General features: G+C 43.6%; 1 protein-coding gene across 1 annotated transcript in view; it reads right to left on the reverse strand.

Moving 5' to 3' along the window:
• Positions 1-560: 560 nt before the first annotated feature.
• LOC129834865 (unconventional myosin-IXAa-like) overlaps positions 561-23,228 on the reverse strand; it is a gene marked incomplete at its 5' end in the record, with an annotated part of 34,713 nt that continues 12,045 nt past the window's right edge. Inside the window, 20 exon segments of the mRNA XM_055900201.1 lie at positions 561-2,392; positions 2,601-2,743; positions 2,933-3,144; positions 3,550-3,567; positions 4,783-4,836; positions 5,167-5,290; positions 7,885-8,016; positions 11,607-11,712; positions 11,932-12,060; positions 12,217-12,409; positions 12,531-12,592; positions 12,940-13,051; positions 14,051-14,098; positions 14,892-15,080; positions 15,433-15,552; positions 17,117-17,340; positions 17,505-17,635; positions 21,034-21,137; positions 21,980-22,177; positions 22,644-22,743. Coding sequence (XP_055756176.1) covers positions 1,893-2,392; positions 2,601-2,743; positions 2,933-3,144; positions 3,550-3,567; positions 4,783-4,836; positions 5,167-5,290; positions 7,885-8,016; positions 11,607-11,712; positions 11,932-12,060; positions 12,217-12,409; positions 12,531-12,592; positions 12,940-13,051; positions 14,051-14,098; positions 14,892-15,080; positions 15,433-15,552; positions 17,117-17,340; positions 17,505-17,635; positions 21,034-21,137; positions 21,980-22,177; positions 22,644-22,743 — 2,899 coding nt within the window.

The following is a 23,228-nucleotide window of genomic DNA, read 5'->3' on the forward strand; positions in this document are numbered from 1 at the left end:
AACACGTTATTGACATTTTCCGGATTGACCGACCTTCATGTCTTAAAGTAATGATGGACCGTCTTTTCTCTTTGCTTATTTGAGCTGTTTTTGTCATAATATGGACTTGGTCTTTTACCAAATAGGGCTATCTTCTGTATACCATCACTACCTTGTCACAACACAACTGATTGGCTTAAGAAGGAAAGAAATTCCACAAATGAATTTTAACAAGGCACACCTGTTAATTGAAATGCATTCCAGGTGACTTCCTCATGAAGTTGGTTGAGAGAATACCATAAGTGCGCAAAGCTGTCATTAAGGCAAAGGGTGGCTACTTTGAAGAATCTAAAATATATTTTGATTTGTTTAACACTTTTTTAGTGACTACATGATTGTGTTATTTCATAGTTTGTCTTCACTATTATTCTACAATGTAGAAAATAGTAAAAATAAAGAAAAAACCCTTGAATGAATAGGTGTCCAAACCTTTGACTGGTACTGTATAACTAACAACTTTTTCTTACACTGTAGGTATGAGGCCTTTTGACATTTTCCCCCTCAAACACTTAGAACTGTGAGGTGTTTGAATATCGTGTTTTATTTTTTTTATCTTTGAGTCTCTGATAGCTGATAAGGAATTTATATTTCAACACTGATAGTGTTACAAAAAGCATGTTTTAAACTGAAAGGGGTCTTTTGACTGTTGCCTGAAAAACAGCTGACTGTCCAACATGACAGCTCCACAAAACTATCCCAATAAAAATGTTAAACTAATACACCCAGAAAAAAACAAGAAATGGTACGAATAATGACAGAAGACAAGAAAGTGCATGTCCTTGTTTGGTTGCTATTGAGTCCAACACTGATATCTCAGGAAGACAAGGATTTGGGGGTAACATGTATCCAGAGCTAGGAGAATGGCATTTGTCCAATACATATTGTACTGTACATTCTAATTGTTGTATGGCTGTTAAGCTGTGAATGCAGTGATTTTATACACATCCGACATTCTTTACAGAGCTGGGATCCCCTTGGCTGGAATACACACCAGCTAACTTGGTCCGTTTCATGGCCGTATTTCCCTCAGGAGAGCAATAAAGCAGCACAAACTTAAAAACACATGAAGTGGTCTTCTCATTCACACAAATTGACACTCAAACACGCACACAGCCTTTGTCCAATACCATACATCTCTGCCCAAGATACTCAAGAAAAAGATAAATATTTGACTTCAACTACCCAGCAGTTACTGGTGTTCCGGCTTTGTACATTATTTATACCTTTATAATATAGTTATATAGATTTATAGTTTCCATGAAATAAAAAAATTATTAAATAGGCTTAAGGGAAAAATACATTTGTAATAATAGAGGAACCACTGCTTACATTGATTGTTTTTAACTGTAAACTTTAAAGCAGCCAATGATTGAGATCTCAAGTTCATGGACACGGCAGCACTGTCAATGGCTCGGTAGCCTTTATTTTTTTCGTTCCACCTACTAGTTTGCATCGGGACGTCAGCTCGGGAGATCTCCCGGATGCTGAGTAGTCCTCTCCCAGTGTCCCAGCATTCCCTTTTCTCTGCCTTCCTGCTCCACACGTCCCCTCTCCCCTGGGCTGAGGGAGACCCAGACCTGCAGAGGGACCATGGGGAGTGTGGTTGGCAGTTAAGGCCACAGGAGATCAACCCTTCTACTGGTTCCTCCTCTCCCACTCCCAGCATGTCCCTCTCCTGTCTCTTTGAGGTGTACTGTACACAGTACTGTGTGTACATGGCACTTGGGGGGACAGTGCTGCATCGTTGCGGACGTGGACTGAGAAAGGGTGAGCTGGAGTGTTTGAGGAAGGGGGTCAGATCGCATGCTCTTAGGGAGAGTGGGCTGTGACGAAGGAGGTGTTCCCACTGTCCTTCATACCATGAACTCATTGCTGCCGTACAACACCCGCTGCTGGGGTAAGTCAGGCGGATCCCTGCTGCGGCCCCCACTGTCATGGGAGTGCCTCAAGGGAGAGTTCTTGGATCCTTTCAGTTTCTGTTTGCCCTTTTCCGGGTTGAAGGTGCCTCGGCTGGTGAACTGTGACCTCTCTTCGAACGCCCCCTCCTGTTTGGCCAGGGGGGGACAGTCCATGCTGTCGCGGCGGGGAGGCTGGGTCAGGTACAAGCCCTGGGCAGAGCCAGAGCCAGAAGAGGGTGACTTGGAGCGGTAGCGAAAGTGGCGAGCTGTGGCCACAGAGGAGGAAGAGGACGGGTGGAAGTGGGAGGAGGAGGAGAGGGAGGAGATGGTGGAACAGGAGTCCACTGAGTCCTGGGAATCTGGTTGCCTGCGTAGGTTGCGGCGTCGGTGGCTCTTCCCCTCCGACCTCTTGGTTCGGGCGACGGGGGCCAGCGTGGGTTCTCTCTCTGAGGGACCTAAAAAGGTCGGCGGTCAGACCATGATGCAGGATACTATAGTAGCAGCAGTAGAAAACTATATGTTTCAACTAAATAGAACAAATGTTTTACTCATGTCTCTTTCTGCTACACAGAATTGTAGAGAGAAACTTAAAATATAACCACAAGTTTTAACTTGCATTTTCCAAACAGGTTGACCATGGTACTGTTTAATATCATGGCATACCGGAGAAGTCGGAGGTGGCCCCTTCAGAGTCCACGTTGAGGTTCTCAGAGCTGTCGGCCGTGCCGATGGACGCCTCCGACTCCAGGGTCTCATCGTCTGATGCTCGCTGCTCCAAAGTCAGCATCTCAAAGGTTAGCTCCTCCCTGGGGTGACAAACATTGGTGAGGTCAATGCCATTCATTTAAGATTCCTCAAATATCCTGTAGGTAAAGGTATAATACTGTATTTCTACATTTATTTTATAACATGCTTTTCATTGTACAACAATATGAGTTGCACATTGACTGAGGGCGACCCCTAAATGCTACTGTAGGTATAATGCTATAAGGTACTTCTCTTTCTGCAGGCTCTCGATCTGCTCCGTCAGCACCCTCTCCTCCTGCTGCATGGCCAACTGCTGGTGCTCCGATACCTCAGGCTCCAGCCCTGCCCCCACCTCCTCACCACCACTCTCCTGCATTACTGCACCGGTCACGGATGGCAGGCGTGGGCTAACCGGGGGCGAGGGCGTGTGGTAGCTGAACCGCCGTACGTGGCCCTTGCCCTGCGAAACAAAGCACAAAACAGTCAGTCAGGGAGAAGTTAGTGTTAGCTTATGTTAGCTTAGGCTAATGCCAGCGTTTGTCCTGGTGTAGGATTGTCCTGATTCATGACAAGAATAGCAAAGCAGCGGGAAATGACAGCATCTGGCAGCAAATTCTATTTCAGGTTGTATAGCCAGCATCCGTTACTCCTACTACCTAGGAGGGCCCTTCCACCAAGTTTAATTGACGGGACGATAGACCATCAATCACATGCAAAAGACACTTTGTAATACTTGAAACATCAATGTTTCATAGATCGCCTTTTAAACCCATAACGACCCCAAGACTCATGCTCCCCACACATGCAGTCTAGCAACCAGCAGTCACAGCAGATATCATGTTGGATGCTGTGCAGCATGGGTTACCTTTTTGGCTGCGTTTGGCTGCGTGGTACAAACAATTGAGAAGCAAAAGAGAATATAAAAGTGAAAATGAGGCCAAAGACACTGGACAGTATATGGTCCCTAACCTCTTACAAAGTCCTCCATAATGTGACCTTGTGACGATACACCAGGACATTTCTCCTGGAATTGCTTTAATATCAAAGAGCCGCTACGGTCTACAGCACATGTAATTGGGACGATCTTTGATTGGATCATGGGACAAGAGGCAGAAAAATCTAAGAAATTCTATTATGAATAGGTTATAATACATGATATTACATAATAAGTAATCTTGGTTAACCGTAGTCATGGGACAAGAGGCAGCAAATCTAAGCAATTCTATTATGAATAGGTTATATTACATAATAAGTCATCTAGTGTAGGACATCATTTCCCAAATTTTAACCCCAGGGTCAGGTGGAAATGGAGTAAATAATCACATTTCTCAAATGTGTATTTTAGGATGAAACTGATTAAGTGTGATGATACACTTTATACAATATACTCTATAAACTTACAAATACAATAAAAATAACCCAACGTGGGTTTAGTAGATAGTAAACCAGACGATGACAAACATAAAATATGTCATTAAAATATGGAACTATTGGTTATGAAATCATTATAACATATTTGAGTTGGAACACTTTCAAATACAGAAAATCCTGTCAGAGTACAGCCTAGTTAAAATCTAATGAACAAACATTTGCATGATTAAATTACAGTATGTCAATGTCTTGAACTTTCATCCACAAGAGACCGTTATATTATACAGTCAGGCTCACACAAAGAAATAGAGAGAGGAAAAAGCGAGAGGAGAGGGAGAGGAAAAAGCGAGAGGAGAGGGAGAGGAAAAAGCGAGAGGGAGAGGAAAAAGCGAGAGGGAGAGGAAAAAGCGAGAGGGAGAGGAAAAAGCGAGAGGAGAGGGAGAGGAAAAAGCGAGAGATGGATCGAGAGAGGAAAAAGCGAGAGATGGATCGAGAGATGGATCAAGAGAGGAGCGAGAGAGGAGAGCCAGAGAGAAAGTGAGAGATAGGTCAGCCAGACATGGACAAAGTGAGGTGGCGCCATGTTGTGAGGATGGAGGACACCGGGCAGACCTCGGCATTAGGACAAGGTGGGCACGGTGAGCAGTGATCAATGCCACAACAAAATAGCTGACAGCTGACTATGATTAGGCGAACCTGGGCTTGGTAACAGTGAGTGGATACATACCGGGATGGTACTGCGGGATATGGTCATAAATCTAACAGCAATTAGTACAGGTTTCTGGATTAGGAAGGAAAGACAGGAAGGGGAATGGCAGGATTAAAATGGGAGAAAACAGAGTTAGTGTGAAGAGGAGGTGGTTCAAGGTAGGCTGACTTAAGAAGGGTGTTTTAACAGGATAAGTTAGCTAGTTGGAGGGTTTAATTTAAGAACAGGATAAGTTAGCTAGTTGGAGGGTTTCATTTAAGAACAGTGTTTTAACAGGATAAGTTAGCTAGTTGGAGGGTTTCATTTAAGAACAGGATAGGTTAGCTAGTTGATGGGAGTTGATGTCTTGTCAAATACAGTCTGTGGATAGTGGTGATGAACAGCTATAACTTTTGACTTTACCATTGATCTCCGAATGAGGGTCAACCTGCACTTGGCTTTGTTCTCGGCAAACTCCAGACTGTTGATGTCCTTCAGCCGGGCGCAGTACTTATTCATCTGCTCTCCGATGATGAGCTCCACACACCTAGAACAGGAAGAGCCATGGTCACATTATAGTCTAGTACTACATCTATGTAATCCTATAGTAGCAGCAGTAGAAAACTATAGTAGCAGCAGCAGGATACTATTATAGTAGCAGCAGCAGGATACTATAGTAGCAGCAGCAGCAGCAGGATACTATAGTAGCAGCAGTAGAAGGATACTATAGTAGCAGCAGTAGACAACTATAGTAGCAGCAGTAGACAACTATAGTAGCAGCAGTAGAATACTATAGTAGCAGCAGTAGAATACTATAGTAGCAGCAGCAGCTGGATACTATAGCAGCAGGATACTATAGTAGCAGCAGTAGACAACTATAGTAGCAGCAGCAGGATACTACAGCAGCAGCACAAGCAGGATACTATAGCAGCAGCAGGATACTACAGCAGCAGCAGAAGCAGGATACTATATTAGCAGCAGCAGCAGCATACTATAGTAGCAGCAGCAGGATACTATAGTAGCAGCAGCAGGATACTATAGCAGCAGCAGGATACTACAGCAGCAGCAGGATACTACAGCAGCAGCATGATACTACAGCAGCATGATACAATAGTAAGAGCAGGATACTATAGCAGCAGCAGGAGCAGGATACTACATCAGAAGCAGGATACTATAGTAGTAGCAGGATACTATAGTAGCAGCTGCAGCAGCAGGATACTATAGCAGCAGTAGGATACTATAGCAGTAGCAGCAGGATAGTAGCAGCATGATACTATAGGAGTAGCAGCAGGATACTATAGGAGTAGCAGCAGGATAGTAGCAGCAGGATACTATAGCAGTAGCAGCAGGATAGTAGCAGCATGATACTATAGGAGTAGCAGCAGGATAGTAGCAGCAGGATACTATAGCAGTAGCAGCAGGATAGTAGCAGCAGGATACTATAGCAGTAGCAGCAGGATAGTAGCAGCAGGATACTATAGGAGTAGCAGCAGGATAGTAGCAGCAGGATGGTATAGCAGTAGCAGCAGGATAGTAGCAGCAGGATACTATAGTAGCAGCTGCAGCAGCAGGATACTATAGCAGCAGTAGGACACTATAGCAGTAGCAGCAGGATAGTAGCAGCAGGATACTATAGGAGTAGCAGCAGGATACTATAGCAGTAGCAGCATGATAGTAGCAGCAGGATACTATAGCAGCAGCAGGAAACTATAGGAGTAGCAGCAGGATAGTAGCAGCAGGATACTATAGCAGTATGATACGATAGTAGCAGTAGGATACAATAGTAGTAGCAGCAGCAGGATACGATAGCAGCAGCAGGATACTATAGTAGCAGCAGGATACTATAGTAGCAGCAGGATACTATAGTAGCAGCAGCAGCAGCAGGATACTATAGTAGCAGCAGCAGCAGGATACTATAGCAGCAGTAGCAGCAGGATACTATATTAGCAGCAGTAGCAGCAGGATACTATATTAGCAGCAGTAGCAGCAGGATACTATATTAGCAGCAGCAGCAGCAGGATACTATAGCAGCAGCAGCAGGATACTATAGTAGCAGCAGCAGCAGGATACTATAGTAGCAGCAGCAGCAGCAGCAGGATACTATAGTAGCAGTAGCAGCAGGATACTATATTAGCAGCAGCAGCAGGATACTATAGTAGCAGCAGCAGCAGGATACTATAGTAGCAGCAGCAGCAGGAAACTATAGGAGTAGCAGCAGGATAGTAGCAGCAGGATACTATAGCAGTAGGATACTATAGTAGCAGTAGGATACGATAGTAGCAGTAGGATACAATAGTAGTAGCAGCAGCAGGATACGATAGTAGCAGCAGCAGCAGCAGCAGGATACTATAGTAGCAGCAGCAGCAGGATACTATAGTAGCAGCAGCAGCAGCAGCAGGATACTATAGCAGCAGGATACTATAGTAGCAGCAGCAGGATACTATATTAGCAGCAGCAGCAGGATACTATAGTAGCAGCAGCAGCAGGATACTATAGCAGCAGCAGCAGGATACTATAGTAGCAGCAGCAGCAGGATACTATAGTAGCAGCAGCAGCAGGATACTATATTAGCAGCAGCAGCAGGATACTATAGTAGCAGCAGCAGCAGGATACTATAGTAGCAGCAGCAGCAGCAGCAGGATACTATAGTAGCAGCAGCAGCAGGATACTATAGTAGCAGCAGCAGCAGGATACTATAGTAGCAGCAGCAGCAGGATACTATAGTAGCAGCAGCAGCAGGATACTATAGTAGCAGTAGCAGCAGGATACTATATTAGCAGTAGCAGCAGGATACTATAGCAGCAGCAGCAAGATACTATAGTAGCAGCAGCAGCAGGATATTATAGTAGCAGCAGCAGCAGCAGGATACTATAGTAGCAGCAGCAGGATACTATAGTAGCAGCAGCAGCAGGATACTATATTAGCAGCAGCAGCAGGATACTATATTAGCAGCAGCAGCAGGATACTATAGTAGCAGCAGCAGCAGGATACTATAGTAGCAGCAGCAGCAGGATACTATAGTAGCAGCAGCAGCAGGATACTATAGTAGCAGCAGCAGCAGGATACTATATTAGCAGCAGTAGACAACTATAGTAGCAGTAGTAGGATACTATATTAGCAGCAGTAGGATTGTGGTCTCACGCTGTGGTCTTGCCGATGTCCTGGACACTCTGCAGGGGGTCGATGGTGTCGGGGCAGCGGAGGATGCAGGGGGCGAAGACAATGGCCAGGGCGTTGGCCGACATACGGTTGGTGTCCTCCTGCCCTGCGATCCTGGAGAATACACCAAACAAAAACAGTGCCTTCAGAAAGTATTCATCACACATCTTGACTTGTTCCACATGCTGTTGGTTTAGAGCCTGAATTTAGAATTAGACTGAATTGAGATTGAATCACTGGCCTACACACAATACCCCATAATGTCAGAGTGGAATTATGTTTTTAGATCTATTTAAAAAAATGTATTAAAAATGAAAAGCTGAACATTTGAGTCAATAACTATTCAACCCCTTTGTTATGGTAAGAATAAATAAATGCAGGAGAAAAATAATAAGTTGCATGGAGTCTGTGTGCAATAATAGTGTTTAACATGATTTTTGAATGACTACCTAATCTCTGTACCCGACACATACAATTATCTTTAAGGTCCCTCAGTTGAGCAGTGAATTTCAAACAAAGATTCAATCAAAGACCAGGGATGTTTTTCCAATGCCTTGTAAAGAAGGGCCCCTATTGATAGATGGGTAAAACAAAAGAAAAGCAGACATTGAATATCCCTTTGAGCATGGTGAAGTTATTAGCTACACTTTGGGTGGTGTATCAATACACTCAGTCACTACAAAGATACAGGCATCCTTCCTATTACAGTTACTGGAGAGGAAGGAAACCGCTCAGGGATTTCACCATGAGGCCAATGGTGATTTTAAAACAGTTATAGAGTTTAATAGCTGTGAAGAGAGAAAACGGAAGATGGATCAACAACATTGTAGTTACTCCACAATACTAACCTAAATGACAGGAGGGAACAGAAGGAAGGCTGTACAGAATAAAACATGTTCTAAAACATGCATCCTGTTCGCAATACTCTTTATATTTTCAAACCTGGTGTTGGCTGCATCATATTATGGGTATGCTTTTCATCGGCAAGGACTAGAGAGTTTAAAAATAATAAAAATACATGGAATAGAGCTTAGCACAGGCAAAACCTTGGAGGAAAACCTGGTTCAGTCTGCTTTCCAACAGACACTGGGAGAAAAATGGACTTCACAGTACAATAACTTAAAAAACAAATATACACGAGTTGCTTACCAAGATTGACATTGAATGTTCCTGAGTGGCCTAGTTACAGTTACAGACGTAAAATCGTCTTGAAAATCTAATGGGAAGACTTGAAAATGGCTGTCTAGCAGAGATTAACAACCAACTTGACAGAGCTTGAAGAATATTGTACAATCCAGGTGTGCAAAAGCTCTTAGAGACTTACCCAGAAAGACTCACAGCTGTAATCTCTGCCAAAGGTGATTCTAACATGTATTGACTCAGGGGTGTGAATACTTACAGTACAAGTCTAAAGTTTGGACACATCTACTCATTCCAGGGTTTTTCTTTATATTTTTACTATTTTCTACATTGTAGAATAATAGTGAAGACATCAAAACTATTAAAATAGCATATGGAATCATGTAGTAACCCAAAAAGTGTTAAATAAATCAAAAATATGTTTTATATTTGAGATTCTTCAAAGTAGCCACCCTTTGCCTTGATGACAGCTTTGCACACTCTTGGCATTCTCTCAGCCTTCTCAACCTTCACCACCAATGCATTTTAATTAACAGTTGTGCCTTGTTAAAAGTTAATTTGTGGAATTTATTTCCTTCTTAATGCGAGTCAATCAGTTGTGTTGTGATAAGGCAGGGGTGGTATACAGAAGATAGTCTTTTACCAAATAGGGCTAAGTCCATATTATGGCAAGAACAACTCAAATAAGCAAAGAGAAACGACAGTCCACCATTACTTTAAGACATGAACGTCAGTCAATACAGTCTATCACAGTGCCATCCGTTTTGTGCCCTCTTTTTTTTCTCTTTTGCACACCAGTATTTCAACTTGCACATCATCATCTGCACATATATCACTCCAGTGTTAATTTGCTAAATTGTAATTACTTCGCTACTATGGCATATTTATTGCCTTACCTCCTTACTCCATTTGCACACTGTATATTTTTCTATTGTGTTATTGACTGTACTTTTGTTTATCCCACGTGTAACTCTGTTGTGTTTTGTCGCACTGCTTTGCTTTATCTTGGCCGTGTCGCAGTTGCAAATGAGAACTTGTTCTCAACTGGTCTACCTGGTTAAATAAAGGTGAAATAAAAAAAATAAAAAATAAAAAATACGGAAAATGTCAAGAACATTTACAATTTATTCAAGTGCAGTCGCAAAAACCATCAAGCGCTATGATGAAACTGGCTCTCATGAGGACCGCCACAGGATAGGATGACCCGGAGTTACCTCTGCTGCAGAGGATAATTTCATTAGAGTTAACTGCACCACAGATTGCAGCCCAAATAAATGCTTCACAGAGTTAAAGTAACAGACATCAACATCAACTGTTCAGAGGAGACTGTGTGAATCAGGCCTCCATGGTCGAATTGCTGCAAAGAAACCACTACTAAAGGACACCAATAATAAGAAGAGACTTGCTTGGGTCAAGAAACACGAGCAATGGACATTAGACTGTTGTAAATCTGTCCTTTGGTCTGATGAGTCCAAATGTTAAATTTTTGCTGTGTCTTTGTGAGATGCAGAGTAGGTGATCGGATCATCTTCGCATGTGTGGTTCCCACCGTGAAGCATGGAGGAGGAGGTGTGATGCTGTGGGGGTGCTTTGCTGGTGAGTCTGTCAGTGATTTATTTAGAATTCAAGGCACACTTAACCAGCATGTCTACCACAGAATTCTGAAGCGATGTCATCCCCTCTGATTTGCTCTTAGTGGGACTGTCATTTAGTTTTCAACAGGACAATGACCCAACACACACCTCCAGGCTGTGTAAGGGCTATTTGACCAAGAAGGATAGAAGGATGGAGTGCTGCATCAGATGACCTGGCCTCCACAAATCACCCAACCTCAACCCAATTGAGATGGTTTGGAATGAGTTGGACCGCAGAGTGAAGAAAAAGCAGCCAACAAGTGCTCAGCATATGTGGGAACTCCTTCAAGACTGTTGGAAAAGCATTCCAGGTGACTACCTCATGAAGCTGGCTGAGAGAATGCCAAGAGTGTGCAAAGCTGTCATCAAGGCAAAGGGTGACTACTTCGAAGAATTTGTTTAACACTTTTTTGGTTATTACATGATTCCATATGTGTTATTTAATCATTTGGATGTCTTCACTATTATTCTACAACATAGAAAATAGTAAAAATAAAGAAAACCCTTGAATGAATAGGTGTGTCCAAACTTTTGACTGGTCCTGTATGTAAATTACATATGTGTATTTCATTTTCAATACATTTGCTAAAATAAAAAAATAAAAACATGTTTTCACTTTTTCATTATGGGGTAGTGTGTGTAGATGGATGCGGGAAAAAAATATTTAAACCATTTTGAATTCAGGCTGTAACAACAAAATGTGGAAAAAGTCAAGGGGTATGAATACTTTGTGAAGGCACTGCAGTATAATACATGTGTGAAGTTTGGTTCCAACTTCTTACTAAAGGTGATAGGCTTAAGAGTTAGGACATTACAGAAATGTTCTGTTATTGGATGAATCTTCTCTCTTGCATTTTCCTTTTGATTTGACGTGACGTACAAATGCTACAGCAGATACTAGTGCAATAGAGGGAGGAGAAAGTCTGTTACCTAACTAGGTGGAAGAAGAGCCGTTCCAGAGTGTTGAGGTGAGTTCTACTGAGCTGGTCGATAATAGAGTAGACCCCTCGAATCACCTCCTTCTTGTCCTGCAGGCCTGTAAACACATTCACCACCAAACATATTGATGACATTTTTCATGGGGTTTTGAATCAGTTTTTGATATATTCATCTGAAATAAAATCTCCTGTTGTAGGTCAGTGAGAGAAGTTATTTTCAATGTCCAACAATGATGTTGAACTACATACATAAATAAAATAAGTAAGGAGTATACATTTATCAGAAATTAAAATGACAGGAAGGTAGGAGTATTTACACATGGCGCGGAGGAACTCCTCGTATAGTTCGAAGGTCATAAGCGGATTGGGTAAGTCCCGGAGCCACTGCTTGAAGACACTAGCGATAACGTGGATGTTGTAGTCATCCAGGTTCATGTTGTTCACGTCTGTGTGGACAAATGGCCAAAATGTCAGAATGAAACAAGCATCCCGGGTTGAAGTTAGCGTTAGCCTTTAGCCATAGCGTTGACGTTTTCATTTGCAAATAGCCATTAGCGTAACTAGATGCCTCACCCTGGTCTCTGTTAGCATGTATACAGTACCTGTGTCCAGTCCCTGCTTGAGCTCTTTGATCTTATTGGTCGAGCCAGACTTCCTGTAGATGCCCTCGGTGTAGAGGCCGTGCATCTCAATGTAGTTGATGAGCTTCTCCACCACCAGGGGCACTGTCCTCTCCTCGTTGGTCAGACGGGACACCTCCACCCCAAACTGCCTGGACGACAGCTCTGGGTCGTACTGCGCACACACAGACACAAAAAGAGATGTAGGAGCGCATGTGGACACACACACACACACACACACACAGCTTCTACCGAATAAATATCAATGTACGTTGATCTAGTCGTGGTAGCCTTACCTTTTTGCTGCATTTGGTGGTCAACTTCAGGCAGCACTTTCTGTGGCAGGCATAGCGACACACTGGATAAACACAGCCAGAGAAATGCAAGTCAGCACCATTTTCCACGGAAAGACAGTGCCTCCGCATTGTTAACATGGGATGAAAAACAAAAGGTTATGGCCGCTAACTAACTGCCTACAGGGCTAAGAGACAGATGCAACATTGGCCAGAGAGAAGAAAACATCCTTTCTGACTGCTGCTTGAGAAAACTGTGGAGGATGAGGAGCTGCAGACCACATGAGTCCAGTTGAACACAATCTGATTAGTAGGAGAGGTTAGGAGGGGCCACAGCTCAAGGCTTGGCCAAATAACGTGTGTGTGTGTGCTTGCGTGCCTGTGTTGTGTGTGTGTGCGCACAAGTACTCACATTTGCAGACGCAGGCCCTGTCCATCATCCAGATGAGAGAGGAGCAGTACTCGCAGTAGGTGGGGATGCTGTACTGGGTGGCCTTGAAGATGTGGCCATTGTGTTCCTCCACCTGTAGGTGGCAGCAGAGAGCAGGCGGGAAAAGAGCCAAGGAGAGTTTATGTTGACATTAATTCTTTCTATAGTCTCCGACTCTCTTGTGTATTCTAGTTACTAGCCTATTTCCTTTTTTTCCCTAAAGGACAGATAGAAGCATGGCTGACAGGCGGTTAATATGTTTTAAATGGAGACGAGCAGCAACGCAGATGTTGCATAGTAGTGCAATGCAAGACGATGCACTCACAGAATATCAGAGTATCACAGAGTATCTGCGCATGTCCACGGATGCAGTTCAATCTGCTACAGTGTGATAGCTGCGGGAACAAAACAGCGGAGAACTTTCGCCTCGTGCTTCAATGATTTTAGTTGTTGTGGAAATTGGCCCGATATTTCTGTTTACTTCGTGCATCACCGACTATACATTTTTTTTTAAATTTAATTGTAATTTTGTATTTTTATTATTGATTTTTTTTTTACCCCTTTTTCTCCCCAATTGGTAGTTACAGTCTTGTCTCATCGCTGCAACTCCCGCACGGACTCCCGCACGGCGAAGGTCGAGAGCCGTGCGTCCTCCGAAACACAACCCAACCAAGCCGCACTGCTTCTTGACACAATGCCCACTTAACCCGGTAGCCAGCCGCACCAATGTGTTGGAGGAAACACCGTACACCTGGTGACCGTGTCAGCGTGCACTGCGCCCGGACCGCCACAGGAGTCGCTAGTGCGCGATGGGACAAGGACATCTCTGCCGGCCAAACCCTCTCCTAACCCGGACGACGCTGGGTCAATTGTGCGCCACCCCATGGGTCTCCCGGTCGCGGCCGGCTGAGACAGAGTCTGGACACGATCCCAGAATCTCTAGTGGCACAGCTAGCACTACGATGCAGTGCCTTAGACCACTGCGCCACTCGGGAGGCCCCCACTGACTATACCTTTAAGATCAGTCTGGCTTCAGTCTCATACCAAAATGGTTGACTACTAGTTTAAAAAAACAGTAAGAGCAGGCACTCACAATATCTGCATCCTTTTTCCTCCTCTTTTTTCGCTCGGTTTTGGGGACCTGCTGGGAAAGACAACCAAATATAACAGAGCTCTGACAACAACAAATACTGTAATACCCTGGTAGCTTACCAATTACTAAGATCGTAAAGACCACAATGCTCTTTTCCAACAGACACTCTCTTGCAGAGGGGCTTAGTATAGTAGCCAAGGGCTTCATGTGACCAGTACAGTGTTTGAATTAGCCACCTGGGTGTTGGAAGTGGTTACCACCAGCAGCTAACCCTGTTAATCAGGCCACTGTAGCAATGCTGTACCTGACAACACACACACACCCTGAAGCTACCAACATTGCTGCTAGCCCACCTAAACCATGGCTTCATCTACCAACATTGCTGCTAGCCCACCTAAACCATGGCTTCATCTACCAACATTGCTGCTAGCCCACCTAAACCATGTCTTCAGCTACCAACATTACTGCTAGCCCACCTAAATCATGGCTTCAGCTACCAACATTACTGCCAGCCCACCTAAATCATGGCTTCATCTACCAACATTGCTGCTAGCCCACCTAAACCATGGCTTCAGCTACCAACATTACTGCTAGCCCACCTAAATCATGTCTTCATCTACCAACATTACTACTAGCCCACCTAAATCATGTCTTCATCTACCAACATTACTACTAGTCCACCTAATTCATTGCTTCAGCTACCAACATTACTGCCAGCCCACCTAAACCATGGTTTTAGCTCAGACTGCATACAGTACACAGTGTGATGCTTAGCTACATAGCCAATGGCTACAATAACAATCAATTGCACCAGACAGAAGGTCAGGGGTGGAGGTGGTACCTTGCTGATGGTGCTGTCCATGGGCTTGTACTCGGTCATGAATTCATCCAGAAAGATCTTGAAGGTGTTGACCCAGACCTTGACGGGCGACTCGCTCCAGTCCCTCTGCTCCAAGCGCATGGTCTTCTCCAGGATCTGCTCGAACAGGGCGTACAGGTCCTTATAGCGGATACTCTTCCCATCATCCATCTGGAGAACACAGAGGGTTACATCAAAATCATGATGCTTACTACTCCCATTTAAATACATAGGCATTAAGGACACTACTGTAAAGTAGTTACCATGTAACTACTAGCCATTTAAATACATAGGCATTAAGGACACTACTGTAAAGTAGTTACCATGTAACTACTAGCCATGTAAATACATAGGCATTAAGGACACTATTGTAAAGTAGTTACCATGTAACTACTAGCCATGTAAATACATAGGCATTAAGGACACTACTGTAAAGTAGTTACCGTGTAACTACTAGCCATGTAAATACAACGGTATTAGGGAGCCTGGGATTCTAACAGGGTTGTTGCGCTACTGTACTAACCGCTAGAGCAGTAGAGTAGGAGTTGAAGATATTGAGGCGGAACTCCTTCAAGGCCTTTTTAAACACCACGTCCACCATTGTGTCTTTCTTACCGCCGTCCTCAGCCACCAGGTCACTGATCTAAACGAAACAAAAACAACTGCTTGATAAAAAAGGGTTCTCTCGGGCTTCAGTACATGAGCATTATAAAACCACATCAGTCTGGACACTGGACAACCTCAACACCGATAGTCAGAATCATCATTGTTCAAAGCTCAATATTCAAAGAGAGAATTTATATTGGTAATCAATCTGAAAGCTCTACTTTCCTCGTGCTGTTGTAATAACACTCTTCATCTGCATGTATCTATATATGTGTGTGTGTGTGTGTGTGTGTGTGTGTGTGTGTGTGTGTGTGTGTGTGTGTGTGTGTGTGTGTGTGTGTATGTGTGTGTGCTGTGTGTATGTGTGTATGTGTGTATGGTCGAGTGTGTGCTTTGTGTCCATGTGTGCGAGTCTGCATATGCAGTGGTGGAAAAAGTACCCAATTGTCATACTTGAGTAAAAGTATAGATACCTTAATAGAAAGTTATCCAAGTAAAACACTACTTGAGTAAATGTCTAAAAGTATTCGGTTGTAAATATACTTATGGATCAAAAGTAAAAGTATAAATCATTTCAAATTCCTTATATTAAGCAAAGCAGATGGCACCATTATCTTGTTTTAAAAATGTACGGATAACTCGGGGCACACTCCAACACTGCAACATAATTTATAAAAGATGCATTTGTGTTTAAATGAATATATGGATTTCTCACCCTTCCTGTAGGGTCGTGATAGGTCCATTTGCTGTCATCTAGTGGACATTTTGCTCAATTGCCCTCAGCTATGTTTAGACTGTTGTTCATGTTTTGCTGTGTTCTATTGAATATATTGCTTTCTTATTCTAGACACTTCTCCCAGTCATATTTAAGGTTAGAACTACCTTTCTATGTGTTCTGATACTTCTAGCTTGGAGTTGTATGCTTATGATAACATAGTTACAGTATTTCACCTTTTAATGTGTATATTATTGCTTACTAGGTGTGTCCAATTGGGTAACCACTCCCTCTTCTAATTAGGGCTAATTGGAAAAGCCTTTCAAAAGAGGACATTGTATTCTCTTTTTTTGTACTCCCTGACGAAGGCCATGCAGCCGAAACGCATCGGTTTAAAAAAAAACTTTGTTTCTATTGAACATGCCATACTAATAAAGGCATTTAAATTAATTATACGAAGAGTGCCTTGGTCCTCCTTTCTTTTTGATGCATTTGTGTTTATTGAGTCTGCCAGATCAGAGGCAGCAGGGATGACCACGTGTTATCTTGAATTGGACCATTTTTCTGTCCTGCGAAGCATTGAAAATGTAACGAGTACTTTAGGGTGTCAGGTAACATGTATGGAGTAAAAATTTAATCAGGAATGTAGTGGAGTAAAAGTTGTCAAAAATATAAATAGTAAAGTACAGATACCCTAAAAACCTACTTATGTAGTACTTTAAAGTATTTTTACATACGTACTTTACACCACTGTGCATATGTCTGCATATTTCTGTGTGTGTATGGGTGGGTGCGTGTGTGGGTGGGTGGGTGCGTGTCTCTGTGTGAGTGTGTGTGTGTGTTTGGGTGTGGGTGCATGTCTGTGTGTAGGTGTCTGTAGGTGTACCTTCTTCATGAGGAAGTCGTTCATGCTCCTGTAGTCGTTGGTGCAGGTGAGGATCTGCAGTGCATCATTCCCCCACTGGGCAGGCTCTAGGGCGACACTGCTAATCTTGACGCTACGCCGCCTCTTCACTTTTGGTGAGGGCTCCTTGTTCTCCTTGAACTCCTTGGCCCCCCGCTCCAGGGTCAGGTCTGGACTACGAGGCGGTGACATGTAATCCTGTCCTGCTGGGAGGGAGGGATGGAGAGACGGACAGAGTAGCAGCATAGTAAGTCTAACGCCTTTCGTTCAAGTCTTCTAGACTCCCTTATTAAGTTTGGTAGTGATCTTCACTGTGTCTTCTGACAGTTAAACCTGCTGCACCCCACAATGACCTTTAACCCTCACCCACCTTCTCCCAGCAGTGGCCCCGTGTCTCCGTCATCTGCATCCATGGAGTCACCTCCACAGAACAGCTTCTCTCTGGACGACTTCTTCTCACCCTGCTTCGTCTTGCCCCAGAAACGCATCTTACCACGAACCCTGGTGGGGGTAGAGACAGATCACAGATTCATTAACCCTAATCTGAACACTGGTGGGGGTACAGACAGATCACAGATTCATTAACCCTAATCTGAATCCTGGTGGGGGTAGAGACAGATCACAGATTCAATAACCCTAATCTGAACCCTGGTGGTAGGAGACAGATCCCTGCTTCATTAACCCTAATCTGAACCCTGGTGGGGGTAGAGACAGATCACAGATTAATTAACCCTAACCTGAACCCTGGTGGGGGTAGAGACAGATCACAGCTTCATAACCCTAACCCTGGTGATAGGAGAGACAGATCACAGCTTCATTAACCCTAACCCTGATGGTAGGAGAGACAGATCATAGCTTCATTAACCCTAACCCTGATGGTAGGAGAGACAGATCATAGCTTCATTAACCCTAACCCTGATGGTAGGAGAGACAGATCACAGCTTCATTAACCCTAACCCTGGTGATAGGAAAGACAGATCACAGCTTCATTAACCCTAACCCTGGTGATAGGAAAGACAGATCACAGCTTCATTAACCCTAACCATGGTGATAGGAGACAGATCACAGCTTCATTAACCCTAACCCTGGTGATAGGAAAGACAGATCACAGCTTTATTAACCCTAACCATGGTGATAGGAGACAGATCACAGCTTCATTAACCCTAACCCTGATGATAGGAGAGACAGATCACAGCTTCATTAACCCTAACCCTGGTGATAGGAGAGACAGATCACAGCTTCATAAACCCTAACCCTGATGATAGGAGAGACAGATCACAGCTTCATTAACCCTAACCCTGGTGGTAGGAGATACAGATCACAGCTTCATTAACCCTAACCCTGGTGATAGGAGACAGATCACAGCTTCATTAACCCTAACCCTGGTGATAGGAGAGACAGATCACAGCTTCATTAACCCTAACCCTAACAATAGGAGAGACAGATCACAGCTTCATTAACCCTAACCCTGGTGATAGGAGACAGATCACAGCTTCATTAACCCTAATCTGAACCCTGGTGGGGGTAGAGACAGATCACAGATTAATTAACCCTAACCTGAACCCTGGTGGGGGTAGAGACAGATCACAGCTTCATAACCCTAACCCTGGTGATAGGAGAGACAGATCACAGCTTCATTAACCCTAACCCTGATGGTAGGAGAGACAGATCATAGCTTCATTAACCCTAACCCTGATGGTAGGAGAGACAGATCATAGCTTCATTAACCCTAACCCTGATGGTAGGAGAGACAGATCACAGCTTCATTAACCCTAACCCTGGTGATAGGAAAGACAGATCACAGCTTCATTAACCCTAACCCTGGTGATAGGAAAGACAGATCACAGCTTCATTAACCCTAACCATGGTGATAGGAGACAGATCACAGCTTCATTAACCCTAACCCTGGTGATAGGAAAGACAGATCACAGCTTTATTAACCCTAACCATGGTGATAGGAGACAGATCACAGCTTCATTAACCCTAACCCTGATGATAGGAGAGACAGATCACAGCTTCATTAACCCTAACCCTGGTGATAGGAGAGACAGATCACAGCTTCATAAACCCTAACCCTGATGATAGGAGAGACAGATCACAGCTTCATTAACCCTAACCCTGGTGGTAGGAGATACAGATCACAGCTTCATTAACCCTAACCCTGGTGATAGGAGACAGATCACAGCTTCATTAACCCTAACCCTGGTGATAGGAGACAGATCACAGCTTCATTAACCCTAACCCTAACAATAGGAGAGACAGATCACAGCTTCATTAACCCTAACCCTGGTGATAGGAGACAGATCACAGCTTCATTAACCCTAACCCTGGTGATAGGAGAGACAGAAAACAGCTTCATTAACCCTAACCCTGGTGATAGGAGAGACAGATCACAGCTTCATTAACCCTAACCCTGGTGATAGGAGAGACAGAAAACAGCTTCATTAACCCTAACCCTGGTGGTAGGAGATACAGATCACAACTTCATTAACCCTAACCCTGGTGATAGGAGAGACAGATCACAGCTTCATAAACCCTAACCCTGATGATAGGAGAGACAGATCACAGCTTCATTAACCCTAACCCTGGTGATAGGAAAGACAGATCACAGCTTCATTAACCCTAACCCTGATGATAGGAGAGACAGATCACAGCTTCATTAACCCTAACCCTGGTGATAGGAGAGACAGATCACAGCTTCATTAACCCTAACCCTGGTGATAGGAAAGACAGATCACAGCTTCATAACCCTAACCCTGGTGATAGGAGACAGATCACAGCTTCATTAACCCTAACACTGGTGATAGGAGAGACAGATCACAGCTTCATTAACCCTAACAATAGGAGAGACAGATCACAGCTTCATAACCATAACCCTGGTGATAGGAGACAGATCACAGCTTCATTAACCCTAACCCTGGTGATAGGAGAGACAGAAAACAGCTTCATTAACCCTAACCCTGGTGATAGGAGAGACAGATCACAGCTTCATTAACCCTAACCCTGATGGTAGGAGAGACAGATCACAGCTTCATTAACCCTAACCCTGGTGATAGGAGAGACAGAAAACAGCTTCATTAACCCTAACCCTGGTGATAGGAGAGACAGATCACAGCTTCATTAACCCTAACCTAAACCCTAACAGCTACAGCACATGGCTTGAAATCACAGCTTGACATGGTTGGTGATCCAACCTTCATAATCCTCCAAAAGCAAACCCATGTCCACCATTTCTATTGAGTATTGACTACTTTTGATTATTATTGAGGAATCTAACCAAGAAATCAAGTGAGGCTATCACTGCTATCTACACTGAGTGTACAAAACATAAAGGAACACCTGCTCTTTCCATGAGACTGACCAGGTGAATCCAAGTCAAAGCTATGATCCCTTCTTGATGTCATTTGTTTAATCCACTTCAATCAGTGTAGATGAAGGTGAGGAGACAGGTTAAAGAAGGATTTTTAAGCCTTGAGATAATTTAGACATTGTGTATGTGTGCCATTCAGAGGGTGAATGGGCAAGATAAAAGATATAAGTGCCTTTGAACGGGGTATGGTAGTAGGTGCCAGGCAGGCCAGTTTGAGTGTGTCAAGAAATGCAACGCTGCTGGGTTTTTCACGCTCAACAGTTTCCCGTGTGTATCAAGAATGGTCCACCACCCAAAGGACATCCAGCCAACTTGACACAACTGTAGGAAGCATTGGAGTCAATATGGGCCAGCGTCCCTGCGGAACGCTTTCGACACCTTGTAGAGTCCATGCCATGACGAATTGAGGCTGTTCTGAGGGCAAAAAGGAGGGATGCAACTCAATATTAGGAAGATGTTCGTAATGTTTTGTACACTCAGTGTATACTGTATTAAAATGACTACGATGGACACCATGACAGGAACAAACCTTCCATCTGACTGGGCGTTCTTGCGTATCGTGTCAACTTTGGCCAGATCTCCAGATGACATGGCCTTCTGTATCTTCTTCTGTTCCTCAGAGCTAGTGGAAGGCTGAAACACCAATGAATGACAGAATGTCAATGACATCATACATAAATAGATATGACAATTAAAAGAGACATTTCGATATCTACAGTACTAACTGAAGTCGTGTTACTCTACATCTACGTTTTCCGATCTCACAGGAGACGGGAGGATTTTCCCCCACGCCAGTAGATGGCAGTACAACAATGGATTCCTTGACAAAATGTAGCAATTCCACTAGCCTGTTGTCAGTTGACCTCAAGTCTAACATTATTCAATACTGTCTATAGCTCACAGTTTTTCACTAGCATACCTGACTAGCAGTATAGCTAACATGGATAGCCAGATAACACAATAAAGTTTATGTTACGCTCAAGTAAAGAGGTCAGGAATGTGTGTTAATTAATCATCAGGGAGGAAGGTCAAGGTTGAGCGATGACCTTCAACCCAGGATCCCAGGGTTCGGTCAGAGAGCAGGGCTACTGGTGAGAAGAGAACGCTAACAGGCTAACAAGCTACAGTAACACATGCCATGGCTGATTATGCTGACAGAGAGGAAAAAGGAGAAGGAGAGTATCACTTCTGGGCTGTGAAGAAGTGAGGAGACAGGCTAAGTTAGGCTAGAACTTTGATCGGGTTTTAAAGAGAAGAGTGTGTTAGCATCGTTGAAACAGTTTATGCTCGGAGGAAGAGGAAAAATCGAGTTAAAGCGTAGGTTGTTTTAGTTGAGTTGCTCGGTAGCACAGGTCTACCCAGCCAGTGCTGAAGAGGGTTAACAGCAGGGAAAAAAGATGGCCGTCCCAATGTGAACTTCTATTAGTTGAATTGGGGTGTAGGCCGAGGTTTAGGAATGGGTCTGTTTTCTTTACCATCTCTGAGTCACTGAAACACTCAAAGGACTCCTGTTTAGGGATGGTTTTGGCGTAGGGGGGAGGGGAGGAGAGGGGGGGCTTTCCGTCGTACTCGTCCTCCGACTCGCACCCCAGCGAGGAGGTCGGCGTGCGGGTCAGAAAGTCAGAGCGTGTCCGTGCCATGCGGGCTTTCTTTCTGTGGCCCGCCCTGCTGACCTGGTTGACCAAAAACGATATAACAACAGTTGAAACACACTCACAAACAGGCCAATGAACGCTGCTTTCCTCTTTAGGACCTGTGGATACTAGACAGGGTCTTGGATGCCCCGATGTTTCCCTTTTAAATCTGTGCAACTTTCTCTCTGTGTCGCCATCTTTTTATTCCGTCGGTCTCACGCTCTCTCTCTAGGATATGTATTTTTTAAATGTTTTAATTCAACCTTTATTTAACTTGGCAGTTAAGTCAGTTAAGAAAACATTCTTATTTTACAATGATGGCCTACCCCGACCAAACCCTCCCCTAACCTGGACGACGCTGCTCCATATGTAAACACATGCAAACCCTTAGAACATATACAGAAACACACACACAATATTTATTTATCAGTCTGATTATTTGATATGGACATGCAAATACACACAAACATTATGACAAATGCTACCGGTTCTGCCATTCACTCACCTCCTGTGTTTTCAGTCCTATGGTGGGCTTGGTGCTTGAGGGGCCCTCTTTTGGGACTGCTACAGGCTTCTCTTGATTAACAGGCTTCTCCTTGTCAAACCTAAAACACATAGTCATTGAGTCAGGGAATGAAGAGGGGGTTAAACTGGCAATATGTAACTTTTAGAGCGACCTGACCAACTTCACATAGATATGTGAATTATAGATCTGTCATTCTCATTGAAAGCAAGTCTAAGAAGCGGTATATCGGTGCTATGTGCGCTATTTCTATGCTTTCGTTTTGCATCTTTTACTTTTGGTTTTGTACACCAGTTTCAAACAGCTGAAAATACAATGTTTTTGGTTATGGAAAATATATTTCACAGCGGTTTAGATGATACAATGATTCTTTACAATCAGAATTATTGTTTTGTCATAAACTGAAATTAGGTGAACTATTAGCGATTTCTGCATATTGTACCTTTAAGTTTCTGTGAAATAGTAAATCATTATTCCAAACCAATTAATTCCCAAGCAACACCTATTTTTCTGATGTTTTTTTAACTTCTATAACCTTTATGTGAACTATGCATCTATTAGGACTCT

Source organism: Salvelinus fontinalis, chromosome 35 (genome assembly GCF_029448725.1).
Source record: "Salvelinus fontinalis isolate EN_2023a chromosome 35, ASM2944872v1, whole genome shotgun sequence".
NCBI lineage: Eukaryota > Metazoa > Chordata > Actinopteri > Salmoniformes > Salmonidae > Salvelinus > Salvelinus fontinalis.